The sequence below is a fragment of the Callorhinus ursinus genome, unplaced genomic scaffold (assembly GCF_003265705.2).
Source record: "Callorhinus ursinus isolate GAN/ISIS: 27379988/994484 unplaced genomic scaffold, GSC_fseal_2.0 scaffold12, whole genome shotgun sequence".
Classification (NCBI taxonomy): Eukaryota; Metazoa; Chordata; class Mammalia; order Carnivora; family Otariidae; genus Callorhinus; species Callorhinus ursinus.
Genome location: NW_027397074.1, coordinates 2,979,840 through 3,004,266, shown reverse-complemented (window position 1 = coordinate 3,004,266; position 24,427 = coordinate 2,979,840). Strand labels below are relative to the sequence as shown.

The window sequence follows — 24,427 nt, the reverse complement described above, 5'->3', positions numbered from 1 at the left end:
GTTCAGGGATTAGACCACAGAGGGACCCATCATTGTTGAGGGATTTGAAACCACGTGGTGAATTCCGGAGTTTAAGCTTTCCGTCGTGCTCCGTGGGAAGCAGGGTGTTACAAGCATGTGTGACTCGTGAACAGAAACCAGGCATGGACACTTTCACTCCTCAGAGCCCTCTTTCGCATCTGTACTTCTATCGTTTGCCTTTTTTTATGGAATGTGCTTTGTGATGGCTGAGAAAATCAAAGCGACAAAATGAGTGAATATTGAAAAGGATCGCTACCGAAACTTGGCGTTTCTCATTTCAAACTTAATGTGCGTGTTTATAACTCCCATTCATTCAATAAATATTTATGGAGCATCTCCTGTGTGCCAGGTGTTGATTCCTGAGTAAACACAGCTGCCCCAAATCCCTGCCCTTGGGGAGCTTCCGTTCTGTCTGCTACGGCTGACCTTAGCCTGCTGATAAGCCCTCCCCAAAGATTCTACTCCCCGTACCATTCTGGCCTATTCGTTTCTTGGTTCCTTGAGCGTGTGTGTGTGTTTTTAAGATTTATTTATTTATTTGAGAGAGAGCAAGTGAGAGGGCGAAAGCGTGAGAGCAGGAGGAGGGGCAGAGGCAGAGAAAAAGACAGAATCCCAAGCAGACTCCAAGCTGAGGGCTGAGCCTGACTCGGGGCTCAATCCCACGACCCTGAGATCATGACCTGAGCTGAAACCAAGAGTCAGGATGCTTAACCGACTGCGCCACCCAGGCGCCCCCTCCCTTGAGTGTTCTGTCTGAAAGATAAATTAACCCAAACCTTTCTGGAAGAACAGATAACTCAGAACTATTTAAATATTTTTGTAAAAGACTTAATGGGGAGCCCTTCTCAGGAAATAGTTAAGATGCCCGAGTAGGGGGCCCCGGCCTTGGGCTGTCAGGGCAGCATACAGCTCCGAATGGCAGCGCTGAGCCGGGTGGGACTTCCGTGTGTAGAAAATGGCAGGGTCCCGGGGCCAGAGAGACATCTGATCCGGAGCTCAGGGAAAAGGTCAACCATAGGAGGGGTGGGGGGATGGGGAGAGACTCAGACCACCTGTTTTGGGGGTGAGAGGCGGCTCCTGCTCTAAAAGGGAATAATCCAACTGAGAAGATAACCAGCTCATTAAGAAGACAACCAGCTACCACCCGGGCACTTTGTGGGGACTAAATGAGTTTCACAGGAAGTCAGGGCTAGAGAAAGCAGGTGTGGGCCACAGCAGTCTCTGAGTATAATGCAGGACCTGGAACCCGTGGGACCCCAAAGGTAGAGATGAGTTCAAAGTGGGAGAGAAGAGAAATTTTGAGCAAAGGCAAAAGCACTCAGAATCCCAGCCTTCAATCCATGTGCAGCCGATGCTTGTCCTGTGTAACCTGAGTGAACAACCACAGCCCCAGACGGAGCCTCCTAGGTATGTAGCAAGCACTCAACAAACATCTGTAGCCTGGGATTGAATTGTGCCAGCTTGCGGTGGGTTTGCTACCCAGGTCATGCGGCAGAGCCACGGCGTTTCTGACTAGACCTGGACAAACATTATGATATAGCAAACAGTCACTGCGTGCCTACGAGGCACCAGGCACTATTTTAGGCTCTGGGGATAGAGCAGTAAATAAAAAACAATGTTCTTACTGTTTATATCCTAGTGAAGGATGAGAGACTGAATATACAAACGACCAACGGTCGGACCGTAGATAAAAACAGAACTCTGACCCACAACCTGCGGGAAAGCGAGCCCTGGTCTACAGTGAACGGCAGAGGACGCCAGCCTTTTGGAAGTCAGGCTCGCAGGAAGCCAGATTGCTATGTCTAGAAACAGTCTCGGAAGGTGAGCAAGAACGTCTGTACCAATCTGCCCAGGATGGCCAGGGCTTGATGAATTATGACAGCTTCCCTAACTTTATGTCCACTTCCAACTGAGGACCAACCACCGAAAGCCAAATATCCACACCTCACCAGTCACATAAGATGCACCCCCCTCCAGTGAGCCCGCCGACAGCTCCCCATGCTGGCAGCCCCCCAGCAGACCACACCTGAAGCCTTCCCTTTGTTCCACCATAAAGCTTTCCTGCTCCTCTCCCTGCCTGTGAGTCTCTGCAAGAGTTTGAGTGGCGCGACTGACCCCCTTGCTGTAGTGAGTTATGAATAAATAGTAGCTTTCGCTTTTCTCATGTTGTTGGTCTGTGTTTATTTCCATGGGAATGATAGACAAATGGATTATACATCTTACATATGTATCTGTGTATATATAATCCATGTGTCTAGGCATGAAGTGTTAATGGTGGTAAATGCCACTGAGAAAAATGAACAGGGTCAGGGTTATGGAGGGAGGGCATGGCCCCTTTAACGAGGGTGCTCAAGGAACGCCCCCAGGGTAAGGAGAGAAGTAATTGCTGGAAGTGGGGAAAGAGCCATGCAGGGAGCTGGGAAGAGCCTCCAGGCTGGAAATACAAAGGCAGGGGCAAGCCGAGAATCAGTAGGAGGAACAGGGTGATGAGCATAAGGACTGGAGGTGACTGCAGAGGGGTGTTTGTGGGGGAGGGGGACATGTATCTGTGGGGACAGGCTGGGAATGTTTGTCTGTGGGGCGTGTACGGTGAGGGTCGGGGGATGGTATGATCATCACGTAGGGCTTTGTGGACCCTGGTAAGGACTTCGGCTTTTAGGGAGCCATTGCAGAGTTTTGAGGGGTGATATCATTTATGTTTTAAAAGCATCTCTCTGGGGGCGCTTGGGTGGCGTGGTTGGTAAAGCGGCTGACTCTTGGTTTCCGCACAGGTGGTGATCTCTGGGTCATGGGATTGGGCCCTGAGGGGGGCCCTGGGCTGAATCTGCTAGTCCTTCTCCCTCCCCGCCGGCTCAAATAAATAAATAAATACAATCTTTTAAAAAAACCCAAACATCTCTCTGCTGATTTGAGAATAGACTTCTGGGAGGCAGGGAACAGGGCTGGGCATAGAGAGACCAATCAAGTGGCTATTGGATTAATCCAGATACGAATGTCGGTGGCTTGGTCCAGGGTGGCAGAGGTAGAGGATGGTGGGTATAAGGAAATTTTTTGAATGAGTGTCTCAGCTAGGAAGGAAGTCCTGAATTCTCTCAGGCCCTATTCCGTGTTAGATACAGGCGCCCCAGCAGGGTTTAGCCAGTCAGTGGAAGCTCCAGCTATTTCAGAGAACACTCAACAGTTCCTCCCAAATGCGACTGGCCCCATGCCTAGTCTGTGAAATCTGTCCCTGTTGGGGGATGGTGGTCACGTTTGTGTTGGGGAAGTAAAGAGAACCCCTCAGTGTTTCTGCTGCATTGAACTTCCTGTCAATATTCCAAACAGGCTTTGAGGAACCAGAGGGAACGCGCATAGATTTTCTAGGTCTGGAGCCTGAGTCCTGCCACAGGAAAGGTTACAGGCACCTCATTCAAGCACTGCATTAGATTTGCTCTCAGTCTAAAAAGTACAGTAGTCCCCCTCATCCGTGGGGGGTACATTCCAAGACCCCCCCATAGATGCCTGAAATGGCAGATAGTACCGAATGTTAGATGTACTATATTTTTTCCTATACATACATAAAATTTATGATAGTTTAATTTATAAAATAGGCATAGTCAGAGATTACTAACAATAACTAATAATAAAATGGAACAATTATGGAACAATTATATCAATATACACCTCATTAAAACGTGACTGTGGTCTCCCTCTCTCAAAATCTCGTATTGTCCTGTACTCACACTTCTCCTTGTGCTGACCTGAATGATGAGGTGAATGGCGTGGGCATTGTGACATCGACGTACCACCGACTTTCTGGCCATATGCCAGAAGGAGGATCATTGCTTCCAGACGGTGGTTGACCGCAAGTAATGAAAATCTCTGAAAGCAAAATCACAGATAAGGGTTGACCACTGTCCAGTTCTGATGAAATACCTTTCACCAGGAGACCTGAGTTGTAGGAAAAAAATTGTTCCCTGGGACTCCCCAAAGAGTCTAAGTTCTTTGGAAACTTGTCTGCTTCGAGGGAGGTGTCCAGGAAAACCGAAGCCTTGTGATTAGATCTTGGGAGACAGTCCTAACTTAAAATGGTATATCCTACAGTCCCCATGAGCACAAACTGTAATTATCAGTCCTGATTTGAGGTTAGGAAAACATGATCCTTGTAAATCGTGAGACCAAGGCAAAACGTGCTCAGGAGCTCCGCTTTCTTCCTATGTGTTTCCTGCTGGGTGGGGCTGGCCCAGTGCCTGGAGGCGAGCAACCTCCTGCCCACACGCTGAGCCCCAGCATCCTCGCAGCTCTTTGATTTCTGTGGCACTGAGAAAACTCGAGGCAGCCCTAGCCCATTCAGAGCCAGGCACGGCTGAGGGAGGGAAGCTGGTTAATCTGATTTATAGGCAAAGCTCTCCACCCCTCCCCGCACTGCCCATCTTGTTTCTCCGTCCACAGTAAGAACATGCTCCAGCTGGCATGTGAAACTGTCCTTTTTTTTTCTTTTTGGTAACAATTTAATTATTCATATTGTGATTTAATTCACATACCATAAAATTCACTGGTTTTTAGTATAATCACAAAATTGTACAACCACCACCACCACTACCTAATTCTAAAATATTTTCATCTCCCTCCAAATAAACCCCAATCCCATAAATTGCCATTCCCCATCCCCAGGCCCTGGCATCTACTAATCCATCTGTCTTTATGGATTTGTCTATTCAGGACGTTTCACAGAAACAGAATCATAGAGTATTTGTCCTTTTGTGGCTTGGCTTATTTCATTCAGCATAAAGTTATCAAGATCTATTTCTGTTGCAGCAGGTACTAGTACTTCATTCCCTTCTATGGCTGAGTGATGTTTTCCTGGATGAGCATACCGCATGGTGTTTATCCATTCGCGAGTTGCTGGATATTTGAGCTGTTTGCGCCTCTTGGCTATTATGGACAATGCTGCAATGAATGCTCATGTACCAATTCTTTTGCAGGCACATGTTCTAATTTCTCTTGGACTGTCTCTAAGTGTAGACTTGCTGGATCATGTGGTAATTCTAGATCTTTCTGAGAGACTGCCATACTTTTCCAAAGTGGCTGTACCATTCTGCCTTCTCAAGAGCAAGGCATGAGGGTTTCCCAAATTTTTAAAAGAAAGGGAGGCACCCTCAGTCTAGGTTGTGGTGTGGGGCATTTAGCCCTTCGCAGATCCTGTTCACCGTGGCAGGGGGAGTCGAGGGGTGGTCTGGAGTGCGGGTCGACCTCCCCGAGCTTCTCCATGACAGCTTCCTCTGCACCCGGGTGGTCTGCGGCTATGTCTCTGCCAACCTCAGGATGGCGACTGCGTGTCTAAGATGTGCTGGGCACGCTGCCTGCATGAACTCATCCTCACGGCACTCCTTTGCGGATGGTCCCGTCACCTGCATCTCACAGATGAGAAAGCTGAGGGCTGGAGAAATGAGGGGACCTGCCCAGAGATCACAGGGCCAGGGCAGGAACCTGGGGGTGCCTGCTCCGAGCCTAAGTGGGAAGGGTTCGGTGATGCCCCTTGATTTGCCTTCCGGTGGGGAAGGGTGTCAGATGACAGAACACTCAGGTGGATCCTCTGACCGAACAACCCCAAGGCTTCTCTTGGCTGCAGAAATTAAGCCTTCACAGAAACAGCGTCAATACCAGCTTCTGGACCAGCAGATACGCCCCATGAGCATCTGTCCTCTCCTGCCTGGCTTGGGCTGGGATCTGAAATGGCCACGGGCCTCCCAGAGTCCTGCAGAGCTCAGAGCACTGGGCTTTGGGCTGCATAAAAGGCAGTCTGTTCTTCCCTCTGCCCTGAACACATTCCCCACCTGTCTGCCGCTCAACAGAATCAGGCTCATCTTGGCTATGAGTATTCGAGTGCCTTCCAAAGATGGTAAATCAAGATCTGGGTCACGGAGAATCAGCCCCCTCTTCTAAAGGCCGATGGATGGGGCTGCAGTTACTAATCTGGACCAGCAGGGGCTCTTTTTACCATTTCGCTTCTTCCACCCAGTAGTCTAGAAATGCCTCCGGTAAAAGACGGGCTCTGCCTTCTTTTCGCTTTTCCCCAAGCTCTCCAGGGTGTGTGGCCTCAGGGCCTGCAGAGCATCCGCGGGGCTCCCACAGTCGGGATTCTGCCGTGTGGGCACCCACAAAAACCCACAGTAGCCGTGTGGTAGCTGGAAACCCGGGAGCGGTGTACCAAACCTTCGGGAGGAGGGAGTGCGGGCCCACTCCGCCCACAAGTGGCCTTTTCCCAGAAGGCCCCGGGACAGCTATCAGGGCATTTTGCCAAGCAAGCTACTGCTATTGACCAAGGCGGCTCCCAGCTGGGCTCAGAACAACTTCATCCCTGCTGACATGAGTCGAGAGGGTTAGAATCAGCGGTGGTGCTTGGCATCTCTCACCAAATGCCCCCAGATTTTGTTTCCTTAACACACCATCTTACCACGGGGTTCAGGAGAATGAGGGCCCAAGGTCTGTACCTTTGGCTGAGTGTGCGCTAACGTGTCTGCGTAAGTGTCCATGTAATAATAATTAAAATCACTTTGCATTTATAGAATGCTTGCAGTGTGCAGGATCCCATGGGGTCCTTTGGACTTACAATTTTATTTAATGGATGCATCTGGAGGTAGTATCGAATTTACTTCTGAAGAATCGAAGCTCAGAAAGCTCTCATGGCTAAGTAAGGCCAGAGGTCTCACGGTTTAGTAAATGGCAGAGGGAAGTGGGGTCTGAAAGCAGGGGTGGCTTCTAACCCCTTTATGCCACGACTAGGATAAGATAGCTTTTAGCTTCTTGTTGCTCCCACTCCAACATGGCCTTAATTTGTCGCTGCGTTGGACAAAGGGGGCAAGGCCGGGGGTAGAATCGGAAGGGGCAAGGCCAGGGGTAGAATCGGAAGGGGAAGGTGGAATGTGAGGATGGAATTTGCAAGCAAGTTGATGTGGGAGCTGGTTTGGGTGCCTTGAAATTCACCAGGACAAGGCTTCTAGCATGCGGCCCTTTGCACGGAGCCCCTTGAGGGCTCATTAGTGTCACCGGGCACCAGGAGAGAAAGATAAAAAGAGGAGTGAAGAGGCAAAAAGGGAGGGGGGAGAGCAAGGCTGAGGCCAGGGTCGTTCACAGGAGGAACGGGGAAGGAGTGGCACTGTAGCTGGTGGTCCACAGACACTTGCCAGGGAGCCCCTGCTTGGGGGGCTGGGAGAGCAAGCACAGTCTTCATTTTCTCAAGCAGGGCCAACAAAGGGCAGCTGAATCACAGGATTTCTCAAGAAATAAAAATTCCTAGCACACCCCTGGGGCCTCGGGGAGGAAAACTGACAACGTGTTGATTGAAAACAGACCGAGCTCAAGTGTGCCCGCGGCGTGAGGCCCGGCTCTCGCGGGTTCACAGCGACACCTAGCGGTCCTCGCGGGCACCTGCCGCCTCCGCGGCAACCGCCAGGCCTGTGGTCAGAAGAGAGTATTCGGGGTCTAGAGCAATCATTTCCCCTTTTCGCTTGCTCTCAAAACCCGTACTTGGCTTTGTGGAACATTTCAATACTCTGAGTGGAGTTCCACATATCCCCAGGGTGGAGGGCCAGTTATGTATATCCAACTGACTGCACTGGCTGGATTTTCTGAGGTGGTCATTATTCGCTCCAAGTTTATACTTTTCCTTTATTACATGTAATTAAATGTATTTCATGGTGAGACCTTTGAAAGACTTTTACACAAATGAATGATCCAATCAGAGACATTTCTTTGTTAGACTCCGTGTTTGGAAAGTATAATGACTATACTCCTGTATTATTATTATTATTATTTTAGACCGGGGGGGGGGGAGCGGGCAAAGGGAGAGGGAGAGAGAGAATCTTAAGCAGACTCCATGCCCAGCACAGACCTTGACACAGGCTCCATTTCACAACCCTGAGATCATGACCTGAGCCGAAATCAAGAGTCGGACGCTCAACTGACTGAGCCACCCAAGTGCCCCCATGCTCCTATATTACTAAGTTAAAGACCTTAGCTTCTGAAGTGACCCTGATCAATAAGTCTGTAAAAAAAATGAAAACCATGCATCTCTTTCTGGATAATGGTGCTTGAACATCTTCGTTCTCATTCTTGCCACACATCACTCCAGTTCAGCTTTGGTGGAAATACCTGTCTGAAGACTCCCTGGGGGCCAAGTACGTCCAGTGTTAGCACAATAGTACAATGCCTGGGACATAGTTGATACTCAAAATCTATTTCTTTTTAAGTTTATTTAAGTAATCTCCACACCCAATGCGGGGCTCAAACTCACAACCCTGAGATCAAGAGTCACACGCGCTGCCGTCTGAGGCAGCCAGGCACCCCTCAAAATCTATTTCTTAATTGAATCACTTGAGCTCCTGAGAGCAGTGGGGAGCCACAGGAGGGAGGTCAGAGAATCCAGTGTCCTGGGAAGTGGTGCCATAGGATTCCAAACTGAAGGAAATTTATCACATGGGGAAGGCCTTGCCAGGGAACCTCCACCTGGCAACCCGGCTTCTTACCAATGGCCGGGGATGGTCTGTGGTTAAACAACAGCTCTGCGTGGCATTTGTAGAGCTCTGTAAGAAGGCCTGTTAAATGTGGTTTGGCACTCCTGGGAGGGCTCCGTGTGGCCATGCTTTACAGGCACCTTCAAGAGCCCCACAGAAGACTTTCCTTTTGAGGAAGAAATCTCAAGCTTCTGTGATGCAATCTGGCTGGGAAGGAAACACTCCCCCAAGCTAAATTTTCTCCAAGTTGCATTGGCCTAATGACTTGTGTTAACTGCCTTCCATTGGTTGCAAAGATCAGAGACTCACAGATTTATTGGCGCTTCACATGTGGACAGAAAGAGTCTTGGCCCCATGACTTGAGCTCTCCGGAACCCAGAAGACACAGAAGACCCGACTGTTTGAAGTGTGGCATCGTGGATGTGGGTCATATTGGTGCCAGGCCGGCATCATTTGAACAGCCTTTCTAAGTTAGGAAAGTAGGCCACGTTACAGGCATTACTTCACCAGGGTGGAGATCAGAACTCAGTTTCCCAGACTCATTCTGCAGCTAGGGCACAGGCGTGTGTCCTAGGCTCTGCCAGTTGGATGTAGCAACGTGAGACTCCAGCAAGAATGAAGAGCAAGGAAGCAGCTACTGCAGGGCCTTGCCTCTCGGTGATGGGAGAGGAGAACGGCGGGAGATGTGGAGCGCCGGAGGCAGCAGGGGCAGAGATGCTCCCAGGAGCCTGAGACAAGGGTGGTGGGCTCGAGCCTGTGCCCGGATGAGTGGGGAGTTGGGTATCGTTCATGGCTGCAGAGCCTCAAGCCCCATTCTCTGACTCTGCCAGAGATTCCGGGAGCCACTAATACCCTTTAAGACATTTTTTTTTTCCTGTCTAAACAAACCAGAGTGGATTTTGTTTGTAGGTAAGAACCCTGATTAATAAACCCATTATTAATAAACCCAAATTTTGGTGAGTCCTCCCTCATGGAGCTGGGATTAGAAAGTCATTGAGCATTAGCTGTACGTTAACGTCAGGAGTTCAAGGATCATTACGCCAGAGAGATTGCGCTCAGCCATTTTGTTTGGGGCTAAGGTGAATATCTGTTGTTACTGCCTGTTCAACATCCATCCCTCCAGTAACAACCATTTTCTGTATTGGGATCCGTGTTCGGGTGGAGATGACGTCCTGCCCTAGATCCAGAGCTGGACACGTGATCCAACCCAGGCCAATCAGATTGCTGCTTCTCCCTGGTCCCAGTGATTGGTTCAGAAACCAATCCATGTCCCAAGGTGGACCAATGAGAGCTGTCCGCCGGACTTGGGTAATACTTCTAGGCATTGCTCTTTGCCTACTGAGGCTGCTCAGCCGGAAGGATGGAAGTATGAAGTGTGAAGCCAATGTTGACCACCTTGTCAAGTGTGGGAAGAGCCTACCAACCCAAGCAGAAAGCCAACTGGAGGAAAGCAGAGTAAGAGAGAAGGGCTAACTCCTAATTTTGCGCATGTGGATCCAGCCATGACTGAAGTCAGTTCTGTCTTTACGTTTTTCAGTTATGTGAGCCATCTGGTTCCTTCAAAAGTTCATTTGAGTTGAGTTTCTGTCACTTGAAACCAAAAAGGCCCTAATACAGTGTTGCACGTTCAAATACTAGAATTTCTAGCAAGGCTTTAAAGGAATTAAATCCCATCCCTGCTTGTCATCCCATTCACTTGGTTACTCTTCAAGCCCTCAAATATCTTTTATTTGAGGATAACTATTATGGCCCCAACTGCTGTCTTCTATATGCACAGGACCAAACTTGCACACCTGTGCAAAAACACAAGTCCCTTGCACACTTTGTCATTATGTTCTCACTCTCCCCTCCAAGGTGCCCACCTGGGGTTCTCCATTCTGCCTGAAGAACTCCTCTCCACATTCTGTCTGACAAACACTGTTTAACAATATACATCTTCAGTTGCAACAAAGGTACATCCTCCACCTTGTGCACAATGTGGTAGCCACCTGGGAGGGTACATTGCCAGCCCGTGTGCAGAGACATTTGTGCTTAGAACAGCTGGTCCTGGTGCTCCCCAGCATCAGTGACTTGGTGACTGCACTCCTCACTCACCTCTTCTAAGTGTACCTTCATGATTCTTGTCCTGCTACCAGTTGGCTCATTTTCTCTTTATTTCCAAAATCAGTTCCCTAAGAGAGAAAGACATAATTTGATTGATCTACTTGCTCATTCTTAATTCTCATTCGGGTAGGGTCAGTTGACATGGGCTTCATCAAACAATACCAGGCAGTTCCCCATGGGTGGCACATACTGGGCAAGGCATCCACGCCTGTCCAATCACACTTGGGCAAGAGAGGGTCACATGGTAAAAACACTCAAACGTTGAATGAGGAACAGCTGGGGACATTTCCCTCCTGGGGGGCTACAACTGGGGCAGTTTTTCTTAGCCAGGAGTCATGGGTATGATAGCTTCCATGATCAATGTGTCTGGTACCTTCTACTATCCTAAAATTGTGATGGTGATTAGAGTGGGGGATGTTCATAATAATTGTCAAGTGTTGGCTGCACCCTCAACACCTCTGTTCTTCCCGCATCACACTTATTGGCTATCTCTGTGACTGTTACCCATTTTTATTTTCCTATAAGCCAAAGGCTGCCTGGGCTCATACTCTTTGAGAGACTCTGCGGAGAGAGGGATTGCTGAGCATCATTTTATTTTATTTTTTTTAAAGATTTGCTGAGCATCATTTTAATACTCCTTTTCTGTGACACAGAGCCACCCAGCTGCCCCCTGGTTTATTCTATAGTGTTGTATTACCCTCTAAAGGCCAACTCCAGAGCCTCCAGCTACAAGCTAAAGTGCTTTCAAAAGAAGCAGGCAGGGCGGTGGAGGGCGGGGAGCGGTCAGGGTGGAGGCACCTGGCTGGCTCAGTCAGTTGAGTGGTGGAGTGTGTGAGTGTTGATCTCAGGGTTGTAAGTTCAAGCCCCACATTGGGTGTAGAGATTACTTAAAAATAAAATCTTTAAAAAAATAACAACAACAACAAAAGACACAGAGAAAAACATAAAACAGGAGGTTCATACCTGGGAGGCCTGTCTCAGACCAGCCACACATATGGCATATTGGAAGCTCTGCCATTATCCCGCCATGATATTTTTCAGTGAATTGAAAGACACCAGGATGCCTGCCTTGATAAAATAACCGTAACCATCACAGTTGGCAGTGGGAGACAATAAATCCCTATTTCAACTTGGACTTTCCCTTGGCCTGGCACGCCCTGTTTCAGCAGGAGCTTTAAACTGGGAAAGCCACCTCTTTGCCTGGAGTGACTTCTGCCCAGACCTAAAATGCTGTCCCTGAAGTCTAAGTCCTCCTTGAAGGCTCCTAGAACCTAGAGACATGCTTCTCAAACCTCAGTAGCTCATGTCTCCAACGTTGCCAAGTCTTGGTTCGAGTTTTATGTATTTAACCCACCAAGTTCTGGTGCCTCTTTTGACTTTGCTGCCAAATAGTGTTTCAAGACAAAACATGATCTCTAGTCTACATGAAGGCCACCAAGCTGACTTGTCCCTACTCCGAAGAAGACATAGCTTAGCAGTGAAGTGTGTCGACTCTGATAGTAGATACCCTTGGGGTCAAATATTGGTGCTTTGTGACCTTGAGTAAAGTTATTTAACATCTTTGTGCTTCCATTTCGATGATGGTGGTGATGATGATGATGATGATGGTGATGGGGCATAAGTCTGCCCTCTAGCGGTATGTGTATATTAAATGAGATCATGTACTTAATAAGCAGTAAACATTCATTTTTTTCTAGCTAGGTGGGCTTTCCCTGGGGAACATCAGCCATTTTTCCTAGAGACCTTTCTGGGGCTTGTACACTTTGGGGCCCTTTCCAGTGAAGGTGACAGAAACATCATAGCTGGGTACTATGGGATTCTCCTCCTGGCTCAGTTCCTCCGACCTCTCTAAGGACCTCAGGCCAAACGTCACGGGTTCCAGAGAAGACGACCAAGACAATGGCCAGCTTGGAACATGCAAGTCTGGACTTGGGCCATTCGCCGAGTGGAAAGTGTGCTAAGCACTGAGTGACCCACCACTCTTCAGTTGGGGGGTTTCTTTTAGTGCATAGTGCTTGCTGCTTGATGTCACTGGGCATTTGGTACAGGATGGACATGGTGGGGGGAGCCCCCACCACTGCCATCCACCCTGGTCTGTGAATGTCATCTGGCTCTGAGAAAGTGTTTCAACACAACAGGCCCCAAGTCCAGTCTCTGAGAAACCTAATCCGGGCTCAGCCAGGCTTCTGTTAAATCTTGGATCTAAGGAGCTGGCAAATCCATTAAGAACAGTATCTGCGAGGTGACGGCCCAGGCAGAACCAGGGCTCACAGACTCATGTGATGATGCCCGGTGCCTTTCCGTTTGCAGGGGGCTTTCACACGCCCAATGCCAATCTCGAAACAGCCCCATGCACTGGGCAGAGTTTAGAGAAGACACAACTGTCCATGGAGTTTTATTTTTTTGTGTTTACTTTTTAACATTTACTGATTTATTTGAGAGACAGTGAAAGGGAGAGAGATCACAGAGGGAGAGGGAGACGCGGACTCGCTGCTGAGCGAAGAGCCCAATGCAGGGCTTGATCCCAGGACCCTGAGATCATGATCAGAGCCGAGGGCAGACGCCCCTGTCCAGGGAGTTTTAAATCTACAAAAAGCTTTGAGGTCATCTGCATTAACCCCTTTGTTATGCAAATAGAGAGAGGAAAGCGCAGAGAAGGCAGGGTGACTGAGCCAGTTGGGAGCCGCGCTAGACCCAGCGCTGGGACGTCTGTCCTTCTGCCACATCGCGCTGTACCTGAGCCGGGGAGGCCGGCGCTCAGCTGGGAAGACAACTGCCCCCGAAAGCCCACGTGAACATTTGGGCTGCTTCGTACCTTAGCCCACACCGCTGTCCTTGCTGGGGCGGTGGGGGTGGGGGCTAAAGCTGTCCTGCTCCAGCCCTCAGCTGCCCTAAGGAACCTCTCTGAATCTAGGCAAATCCCAAAGTGGGAACGCGTTAGGCAAGCATTCTTCAGCCCTGAGGATGAGTCAGCCCAGGCTTCGCGAGCACTCCTTGGTCTATCCTGCCTTTCCCAGAATCCCCGAAAGTGCTGGCGCTTGAAGGATTTATCCCTGGCTTTAATCCACCAGGATCGTGAAGCACAGACTGTTTTCTCAGCACTGGACTGGCGTGCGCCCCTCGAGCTCAGGGGCTGTCCTTGGTGTCACAAGGAGGGGATGGAGACGGGTGGCGTGTGCACATTCAGGTCCCCCAGGAGCTTCCTCCAGGGTGCACCTTCCCAGGTTGGCTGTGCCTGGGGCTTATCTTGGGGTCCTGCCGGGTGGCAGGGTACTGACTGGAGGTGCCTTTTGGGCGGCGCTGCCTGTATATAAACACGTCTCCTCAGACACACATCTGCTCCACTGCATAAAAACAGCATCTTTGCTGACTTGCTTCGCGCCCATTAAGTTCACATTCAAATGAACAGGCAGGGACAGGAGAGGGGCGGGGTTACAACACCCACAGGAGGTGGGAGAGACATTTAAAATGTACGAAGATCTGTGTACCAGATGTTTGTTTCACCCAAAGAAAATAAAATCATAAAACAAGACAGAACACAACACTGCAACCAAACACTGTGACTCTGAGAGCCGGAAGGGAAAGTTTAGGTCTCCGCGTCTTGCCTCCTTGGGGTCCACAGCAAGTCCACACTGGGGGGCCACCACCAGTCTGTCCACTGGTGGGCAGTAGACAGTCACGGGTCCCAGCTTTTTGTAGGACGTGTGTGGTCGGGTCTGAGGCCATCAGTAGACACACAACAGACTCTCCACCACCTTGACAGACTCAGGAGGTCCTTGCACATGGAGGGTCTCAAAGTATTGGTGGGCTGTTCTGAAGGCTGGGCCGGAGGCGGGCCCAAATGCTGAGGAGCATGCAGCTTCCCCTGGGTGGGCAGAGCAAAAGGCGGGAGCATCTGAAGGAGCCCCTGGGAGCTCTCTCTGCATCGCTTGCATGGGAGCTAGCGGGGACCAGGCTTGTTCGCCCAGCCAGCCGGAGGGGCTGGCCCCAAGCCCGCACACGTTTGCTGAGCTTCTCTTAGGCACCAGGCACTCCGTCTCCAAGGTGTGGGGTGAGCAACACTCAGTGTTGCGGTGGGGTGCAGGGGATGGCGGCGAAGTGTGGCCTGTGCCTTCTTCACCGCTGGTACCCCGTGTGCCAGAGCATCACGGTGAGGACACCTGACCAGCGGTTCTCAGCGTCGATAAGCAAAGAAACCCACAGGGACGCAGGGGTGGAGAGAGAACTGTCAGGCTCGGAGGGCTGGAAATCCAACCTCTCTCTTTCCCAATATTCATCAGAGCATGGTCTTTTTAACCATGATCCACTATCAGAAATACGTCCCACATTACAACACAGTATGCACATAGGCACATAAGTGTAGATATACGAATATACATACTGCTGGCAACATTTTGTAAGATAACGACCTCTGTTACGTGCGATGGACTCTGCTGTATTTTTTATTCTACGCTGTGCTATCCCACGTTTTCCAAAATGCCGTTCGTGAATTGTGCATCCCACTAATGGATGACCAATGTCAGTTTGAGAAACACCAAAGGAGGGAAGGGAAGAAAGGTTGCAGTAAGTGTGACAGGGAGAAGTTGCAATCAAATCTTATTTGAAATGCGCTCAAGTAGACGTCCTCTACTTAGATTCTTCTGTAAATCAAATCAACCTCCTCTTAATTTGCATTTATGAAGCCCCAACCTTCTGCTTTGGGTTTTGCTTAAAGCAAAGTATGGCCTGCCAGCCAAATCCAGCCCTCTGCCTGTTTTCGTAGGCCTGTGAGCTAAGAATGATTTTAAATGGGGGAGAAAAATCAAAATAAGAATGCTTTCACAGCACATGAGAAGTATATGAAATTCAAATCTCAGTGTCTCTAATTATTGGCTCACAGCCACACTCGTTCGTTTGCATGGCGTCTGTGGCTGTTTCTGCACCGCAGTGGCGGACCTGGGCATGGCTTGAAATATTTGCTCGGGGGCCCTTTACAGAAGGGGTTTGTCCACCCGGGGCTTAAAGCACGGCATTTTTTATGCTGGCGACAGGGTGACCCCAAAAGGAATGGCTTCACCGCTGTGGGGCCTTTAAAAGACCAGCTGGCTGAGAACATCTGGCTTTGCTGCGGCCTCCCTCTCTGGCAGCCAGGAGCATCGGGCTGGCGTGAGGGCGAACCTGGACCACATGACAGCCTGGGCAGCAACCATCTGGCAGCCGCTCCGAGACGCCTGACTCTCGGGCACCGCGTGGCCGGGCCTGGGGGCCGGGGCTGGACTGGGGCTCAGAGAGAGCAGCCTTTGAAAAAGTAGCCAGCGCTGGGCTCTCCGCTTGACCTTTCTCCTCCCTCTTGTCCTGCTAGAAATGCTTTTCTCTACCTTTACTCTATCTTACTCTGAGCTTATGTGACTTCTAGGTGACCGCTTCCTAACAAAGTGTGTGGCAAAGTCAATTTTTTGAAATATTCGTAAATGCCTTGTTCATTTTTTTTTTTTTTTCTGAAACCCTCCTCTCCGCAAGCTCCCTGCCACCCCCAGGAGCCAGGCTGTTCTGTGTTCTTGTCTCAAGAGAGTTGGGGGTGGGGGGTCAGGGACTTTAACTTCAAGGAGAGGGGAGGCACTGAAAACTCTCAGCAAGAACTGTTTCAGGGGAACGGGAAGGGAGAGAGGAAGGCTGCCCCACCTCTGTTGTCTGGTGTGAAATAGAATAGGATGCTGTGTGCAGAGACATCAGTAGGCTGAGGGAGGGAGACACGGCCCCTGAAGACAGCACTCAGGCTTGTCAAAGGCCACCTTGACCTTAAGCCTTCACAGAAAGCAAGCACCTCTCAGAGCCACTGGCTGGCCTTCGTTCATCTTGGTGGGAATGTGTTCAGCCGCCGGCTCATCCCTGTGGTGTGACACCTTCCTAGCCTCCACTGTAGCTCTGTGTCCATCTGACCTGCCCTAGGAACTCACTGCCTGGATCCGACTTAGTGTCAGATACAGAGAGGGGGGCCTGGACATTTAGCGGGCCAGAGTCAACCTGAGAGTCTTGTCCAACCTGAGGAATTCTTGGTGTGTCGAGGGGACCGACCGCATGTCCTGGGGCTTCACAGTTCCCATTGCCAGATCTGGGACTGGGTGTGTGTGTGTGTGTGTGTGTGTGTGTGTCTGTGTATGAGGGTACCTGTGCACTCATGAAAGTTTGTGTGTCTGTGAGGGTATCTGTGGGATTTGGGGGAGGATGAGAATGAATGGCTGGAGAGACAAGTAGCTGGACACACGTCAGGGAGGAGTAGAAAAGACGCCCGTGTCATCTGGGCCCAAAGCCCATCACCTGGCTTCAGGACAGAGTCCCTGCTTTTTCTGCTCTATTCTTTTTTTTTTTTTTAAAGATTTTATTTATTTATTTGAGAGAGAGAATGAGAGATAGAAAGCACGAGAGGGAAGAGGGTCAGAGGGAGAAGCAGACTCCCCGCTGAGCAGGGAGCCCGATGCGGGACTCGATCCCGGGACTCCAGGATCATGACCTGAGCCGAAGGCAGTCGCTTAACCAACTGAGCCACCCAGGCGCCCCCTGCTCTATTCTTAATGTTGGTTCTGCCTGAAGAAAAGGCTGGATTTCCTCATCTCACCACTTCTCTGGGCCCGCCTGTGATAACTTTTTCTAATTTGAGAGGCAGAGAGGCTTCTCCAGCCCTGCTGCTGACGGACAGACAGCAGGCAAACTTCCCTCCTCATCTGCCGGGGTTTAAAAGCTTGACCTGCATTTCACAGAAGTCGGCCTGAGTTCAATTACAGTAGATCGTCTGATCTCATTTATTTTCTCCTGTATACTTGAAGTTAGGACAGCTTTAATTTGAAATGGAAATTTATGCAAATGCTATGTAAATTAGGTCATTCCCAGATTAACTGGGGGAAAAAATCTGGTCGCCTTCGCAGGCACCATCTGTTCCCTCCTCATTCTTTCCATATCCCTACCCCCCGCTCCCCATCCACTTTGAAACTTGTTTTCCTGGGGCTGAGAAAAGAGATCTTTCAAGAGAAGGAAACAAATCACCCGGCGCTTTTGTAGATGGGCCGCCCGCTTGTCCATTCCTGCCCCATGGGAGGTGGCGCAGGTGAGTGCTAGGCGGAGGGTTAGGGTCAGCTGCAGGCTGCTGGCACTTCCTCGGAGAGCGCCCACCACCCCCCACTCCCGCCCACCCCCCCACCCCCGCCCCGGGCCTGTTCTGAGCCGCAAAAGCCTGGAGTCTTGGAGCCCCGTGTGCCACGCCCCCTCCTTCCCTCTCTCTTCCTGGCCTCCGCTTCCCTGACATTCTTCTTCCTCGTTGCCTTTGCCCGAAGCCTTCTGATGGCACCCAGGAGCCCTCTTACTCCCCTTTGGGCAGTTGAGGTAAAGAGGTTTGGGAGTTGTGCAATCTTAGGCACTTTGGGGTCCAAGAGGATGTTGGTTGGGAGGCCCCAGTCCCCGATGGCTGCAGCCCACTCCAGCTTTGGGGCAGTGTTGGTTTCAGTCCTGCCATGGGGAGACAGCGCCTAGGATCCTTACGGCGGGAGGAAGTTTCTACTCCACGACCCTGCAGACTTCCTTCCCTCGTGAAGGTCGTTAATGTGACCGAAGTTGGTGGGGGTGGTCTCCTGGCTCCTTTGTTCAGTATCACCCTCTCCTTGAAGGGGGTGAAAGAGAAGACTGAGCAACAGCTCATTAGGTCCTCATCCCGCCCTGAAGAGGACATGGGCAGAGCCACAGCTGATTCACAGGGAATAAATAACTTGGGGGTAAATTCTTCTGTTGCCGTTAGTCACTGAGACTCAGGTTGTTTGTTATTGCAGCCAAATGTAATGAGAGCTGACTAATATACTCTCTAGTATCTGTGTTAAAGCTGCCTCAAATTTCAAAAAATTCCTTAATGTGCTCATGTGATATTTTCTCGATCTAAGGCCAGATGAGAATGAACTCGTCTTCATAAAAATTTGCACTTTTTGGATTCACAATATGACAGTACAAACTGCACTTGCATAAATGGCTTCAAAATCAGGCCACCAGGCAGTAGGACCAGTTAATGCAAAGGCCCTGAGGCAGGAATGTAAGGAGCCCGGCGGGGTTGGATCAGAGCAGGCAAGTGGGAGAATAGTAAGAAATGAAGTCAGAACACAAGACACAGTCCCGGGTCCCCAGACCCACGCGAGAGGAGGAAGCAAAGACCACTGCCCCCACTCAACAGCTTCTGCCAGGGAATCAAAGTCCAGAAGGCGCTAAGCAAATCATAAACCACAGACTCTTAGAACTAGAACTTTTGAGATCTCTCTAGGTGATTGCCACATGGGGTCCACGACGCCTGTGGAGGGACTGACTCCGGGATTCTGGGAATCCCCTGAATTATAATATTGTAAAATGCACTTTTCAGAGGAAATCTCCAAAGCTTCACTCCAGGAGTTCTACATTCCAAGAAAAAAAAGGGGGAGGGGCAGGGCAAAGAATTCCTGATCCAACCGGTCCTCCACCCAAGACCACACTTGGCAGGCAGCCTGGGCTGAATCCACATTTTACTGGGCGCCCTGGAGACCCGGGTCTGTATGCCCTGTCCTCTCTGATGGAGGAACCCAGAGAATGCCCTGAACCTCCAGGCGGGGTGGAGGGGGGTACACTGGGGTTCCCTTCCAGAAACCCGAGCTTTTGTGAGTGTCTGCAAACTCTCCACTGTCCTTAGACCCAACAGACAGCAAACCTTGCACCTCCTGGACTGTTGCTTTTCAAAGGGGCCTGCATGCTCCTTTGATAAAGAAAACGTCGTTGCACGTTACTGAATTCACAGGCACTTTCATCAGTATGTTGTTTCTCACCCACTGGCTGCTCTGTATAAGTCTAAGCTATGATTAGTCTAACATATATTAGATTCCATGTAAGTCCATTGTAATGGGGTGGGGGGGGTAGGGCAAATATTTTGAGCTAACTGGGAAACTATATTCGGAACCACGGTCTGTGGCCAGAGAGAGGAGGGGTGGAGGAGTCTGATAAGCGCGGGGTGCGCAGGGGATGGCCCCCCAGGGGGCAGCTGCCTGGGGCAGCAGCAGAGCGTGAAGGCAGAAGTGAGACCCAGCCCGGAACTGCTCAGATGGGGCCACAGACAGAGTGGAGGCTCCCTCCCCGGATCGTCTGATAGGAAAGATGCAAATTTTTAACTCAGCGTCTTGTTTTTGTTTTTGTTTGTTTTTTTTTTTTTTTTAACACCAAACCCCTGATATTTCTCTATTCGCTACTGGTATTTTAAAATACCAATTAAATACCACATGAACCAGTGTCACCGCTGGAAGCCTGACTTCCCCGCCTCCCCTGAGAGTGGGGCGCAGAGAACCCCAGCTCCGACTGACCTCAGGTGGTCAGACCTGCAGGTGGGTGACTCCCTGAGGAGGCTCTGAAACCAAACCCCTAGCAGAAAGGAGAGACTGAGGCCTGGCTCCTGGCTTCTCCTCACTTCACTGCTGAAGCCTGTCATCCGGGAGGAGGCTTGGGGGCCTGAGCTACTGACTCTTTACAAGGGCTTCCTGCCGGACGTGGGAGACTGAGAACAGGCAAGTCAGGCCCAGGCCGGTGCCTGTGGGGCCTGCCCGGGTGCCGGCCAGACTTTCAGGGTTCAGGTTGTCCAGTTCCCTCTGGGGAGTCACGCTGCACCTGCCACCCTGCTCGGGAGGCGAGTGCGGACCTGGCCGCTGCCGGCCCGTTGGTGTCTTGTTGCCGATCTCCACCCTGACTGCCATTGTCCGTGCAGACCCGACTGTGGTTCCATTGTCCGCTGTGGCCTGGGCTGACCAGCCCGGCCTGGAGCCCTGCCCTGGGAGGACGCAGGCTACCAAGGCATCACAAAGCGCTGCTTTGTGGCCTTGACAGGAGGGTTTGTCATCAGCTGTGAGATGGTCCCTGGCAGATCCTGGCATGTGGTGAGCAGGCAGCTCTGTGCTGGTCACAGTATTTCCAGTACCCCCAGTTGGACGCAGCATCCAGACTGTCCACGATGCACTGCCTCTACACCCTCATGGATCCCTATGGACTCCAATGCACTGGAGTGCTGACCCAGAGCCGGGCTGCGGGGGGAGGGCGCTCGGGAGGAGGAGTCCGTGCCCGGCGCCCATTGGCGTGCAGGTGGACAGCAGTGGTACCATTAACGCTGTGCAGGGCCCTTCCTGACATCAAGGCATGCGGAGAGCCTGCCCATCCCTGCCTTGAGGCATGGGCACGGGTCCCTAAGCGGCAGCAGCTTCCTGAGGGTGGGGCATCCAACCAGAACAAAATGGAACAAGACACACACAGGCGATCACAAGCCATGAAAGATTCATAATTTCAACTACATTAAGTTTAAGAATCTCAGTTTATCACAGGTGCTTTCAAGAATTTCAAAAGATAAGCCACAAACTGGGAAAAGATATGTATAATACAGAAATGACAAAGGATTAGAATCAAGGATAGATCAAGGGTCTGGGGACTCCAGGAGGGACGCAGGGAGTAGGAAAGAGACCAGCAGTTCAATAGAAAAATAGGCAAAAAGGGACAAAAATGATACACAGGCATTTCACAGAAGAAGAAACACAGAGGGCTATGTACATATATGGAAATGCTCACCTTGGCAGTGTCCAGGAAAATGCCATCCCCGACCATGATGAGATAGGTTTCTTCGGATGCAGGCAGGCATCCTGGACCCATCCTGCCTGGAGAGCTCCTCTGGGATACTTTTCAGTGACCCTGGGCCTTTCCCTGGAAGCCTGGCCTGCTGGGCTCTGCAGAGCCTCTATGGAGTCCTTGCCCCAAGCACCCTCTCACCCAGAACCTGACGGGGACCCCTGCGCTTTCCCTTTCTCTCGCCAGGGTGGGGAGGGGGAGGGGCAGAGATCCCTGCCCCACCCCCACTCTCAGGGCCCTTCCTTGGCTCTTCTCTCAGGTCTCAGCCTGGAGAATGGGGCTGCAAGGACATCTTCTGAAACCGAAAATCAGTCCACATCACCTCACAAATCCATGGGGAGCTCAGGGCAGACTATTTATGACAAGGTAAATCTGCTGACAATTAGCACCTTCTAGACCAAGTCCAGGTGAAAGAGGGGCTCCCCCAACTGGCCCCAAATCTCCCCTCCTCCCTGTGGGCAGCAGGGTCTGAGGTGGCTGAGATGGATGCCTCATGTGACAAGGGGCACGGGCAGCCTGGGGCCGGCCTGGAGGAGGCCCCTTCCCGACGGGCTGCTCCCTTGCTCTGCCCGCTCAGAATCTTGCTTACACTTTTCCTTTGGTGCTTACCTGGTTCAGAAACCTCTAAGAACTAAACAGGCCGCTGAAAGAATATCCTGAAATGACTGAGCCCACACTTGGAATGAGAACTAGATGCCGCTGAATCTATCAGGAATTTCTGCATAATTACAGGTCCAACAAATAAACACTAAGTAGTGGGGTTGGGGCATGGCTTCCAGCCTCGCTGCTCTAAGGGGCTGGTGAGACCTTTAGTAGGGTGTGACTGAGGGAGTGCCGTGGTCACCTTCTGCTTTCCTTGCTGCTCTGCTCTCAGAAATCTGGATCATGGCTCCTTTGCCCCCCTCAGCTCCCACCCCATGTGGATGCCAAACCAGCTCAGGCCACCATGGCTGCCATGGCCTCTATAAAAACAGTATGCAGGGAGCTTTCGTGGTGAAGGCATAGAGATTCGGGGAGAATGGTGCACCTGGAGGGACACCGCAGCTCCGCACCCTTCCCCCATAGCTTGCCCTGTGCATCTCTTCCCTCTGGGTATTCCTGAGTTTTATCCTCTTATAATACGTGGTGATCTCCAGGAGACAGCTCAGAGAAGGTCAGCTCTAGTTCAGCATCAGGAATACAGTCCCAGTGACCATTCGTTTTGGCGTGGCTGTGATTGCAAAGGCAAGCCTCTTACAGAGCAACACGACATCACACCACTTACAGAAGATGTAGTGAGGACAGTTGACAGAGTCAACATCCAGTAGTGAAGAGGAAGTGAGATGACCTTCAGCCTCAAGCAGAAAGAAAAAAAATCTAGAACTTGACAGTTTCATTTGATGCAAGTATTTTTACCAGTGGGATCTCAACAGAGCAAACAGGCAGCAAATCATCTCCTGCTTCTTATTCCAACTGCAAATGTTTCTAAATACGTCATTAGTTCTTCTGTCTAATAATCATGATTTTTTTTAAAAAGCCAAATAAAAAAACCCAAAACCAGAAAACAAAACCAACAGGCAGGGTAGGTCTTTGATCTGCAATGGTTCCCCTGGACCGTCCTTGTCAGCTGCATTCTTAAAGAGATTTTACTTCTTTCTTTCAGTCTCTCTCTCTCTTTTTTTTTCTGTCTTTCTTTCAGCCAACAAATCGAGGTTTCATTTTGCACCAGATGGTCTTCTAGGCATCAAGGATACATTGGTGAACAGTCACAAATCCCTGCCCTCATGGAAATGCTATGCCAGCAGGAGACACAGACATAAAGTAAAAGGTGAAGCCTAGGACATGTTATGTGATGAGCAGCTCTGAGAACACCTTCTATTTACACCGCACAATGGCTGTGAAAAGAGTTAACTTCACTGACCTTTGAGTGACAATGAACGTGGACTGAGCAATCACCATAGCAGCACTGCATCCAGTGACTCAGGTGCATTATCTCATTTAAATTGCTTAACAACTCATGTGTAGGTGCTATTGTTTTTTTTTAAGATTTTTTTAAATTTATTTACTTGAGCGAGAGAGGGAACACAAGCAGGGGGAGTGGGAGAGGGAGAAGCAGGCTTCCCACTGAGCAGGGAGCCCGATGCAGGGCTCGATCCGGGCCCTGGGATCATGACCTGAGCCGAAGGCAGACGCTTCACAACTGAGAGCCACCCAGACACCCCTTGCTATTATTATCCTCAGTTTCCAAATAAGGAAACCGGCTAAGAGGGAGTTTCAGTGGCTTCCCAAGATCACCCTGCTGCTAAGAAAGGGGGTCAGGATTTGAATCTAAAACCATGGGACTCTGATGTCTCTGTTTTTATGCCTCCGGACTCTGCCCGGGCCCTCCTCCACACTCGGCATCCCCTGGGTGGTACCGCACCACCATGAGGAGGGGGTGTAGCCCGTGAACATGCAGGTGATGAGAGGTGAGCGGGTCTGAAATGACCGCTCTCCCCCTTCTGTGCAGAAGGCCTGGCCTGATCCCGGCAGTGGCGGCCTGGTGGCGCCTGCTAGCCCCTGCCGGGTGAGGGCTTGGGCCCCTGCTCGCACCGGCTAGAGACAGAGCACCAGTCACAGGTGTCTCCTGTGGCCCCATCACCAGCAGTGGACGCGCAGGGTGTAAGGGAGACTCAGGCTCTGTGGGGACAGCCTGAATATGCCTGGGCCCAGACTAAAGGCGGTCTCAGACTCTAGAGAAGCCACCAGCACCGGCGCAGCTCCTGCGTTCTGTTTTCCCAAAGTGGAGGGTACAGTATGGGGGAGGGTCCTTCTCATGTCCCTTTCCCATCCTTGGGGACAGGAAGCGGAACCTGGGAAGAAACAGAGCCCATGTGAGTACGCGTGCGCGCGTGTGCTTTTGCAGATGTCTTGCCAGAGCTCAATGCATGAGGCTGAACAACGAGGCTCCCTCCTCCCTGACTGTAAGGGGCCAAGTCTGCACGGGTGAATGCATTCCAGTCCTCCAGCTAATAAGCCATGTGACCTCGCTGGGACTCAATGCCTTTGTCTATAAAAAGGGGAGAACTCTTTTCCTGCCTGCCTCCTTGGTTTACAGTGAGGATCACAGGAAATAGTGTACTGAGCACGCTTTGTCATCACATCTGTAAAGTGATGTGCGCATCCATCAGCCTCGTAGCCTTGGACACATA

General features: G+C 50.8%; 1 protein-coding gene across 1 annotated transcript in view; it reads left to right on the top strand.

The window, feature by feature from the left end:
• Positions 1–2,172, top strand: part of CDHR3 (cadherin related family member 3) — a 60,481-nt gene extending 58,309 nt beyond the window's left edge. Inside the window, 1 exon segment of the mRNA XM_025873252.2 lies at positions 1,661–2,172. Coding sequence (XP_025729037.2) covers positions 1,661–1,663 — 3 coding nt within the window. The 3' untranslated portion in view covers positions 1,664–2,172.
• Positions 2,173–24,427: the final 22,255 nt, after the last annotated feature.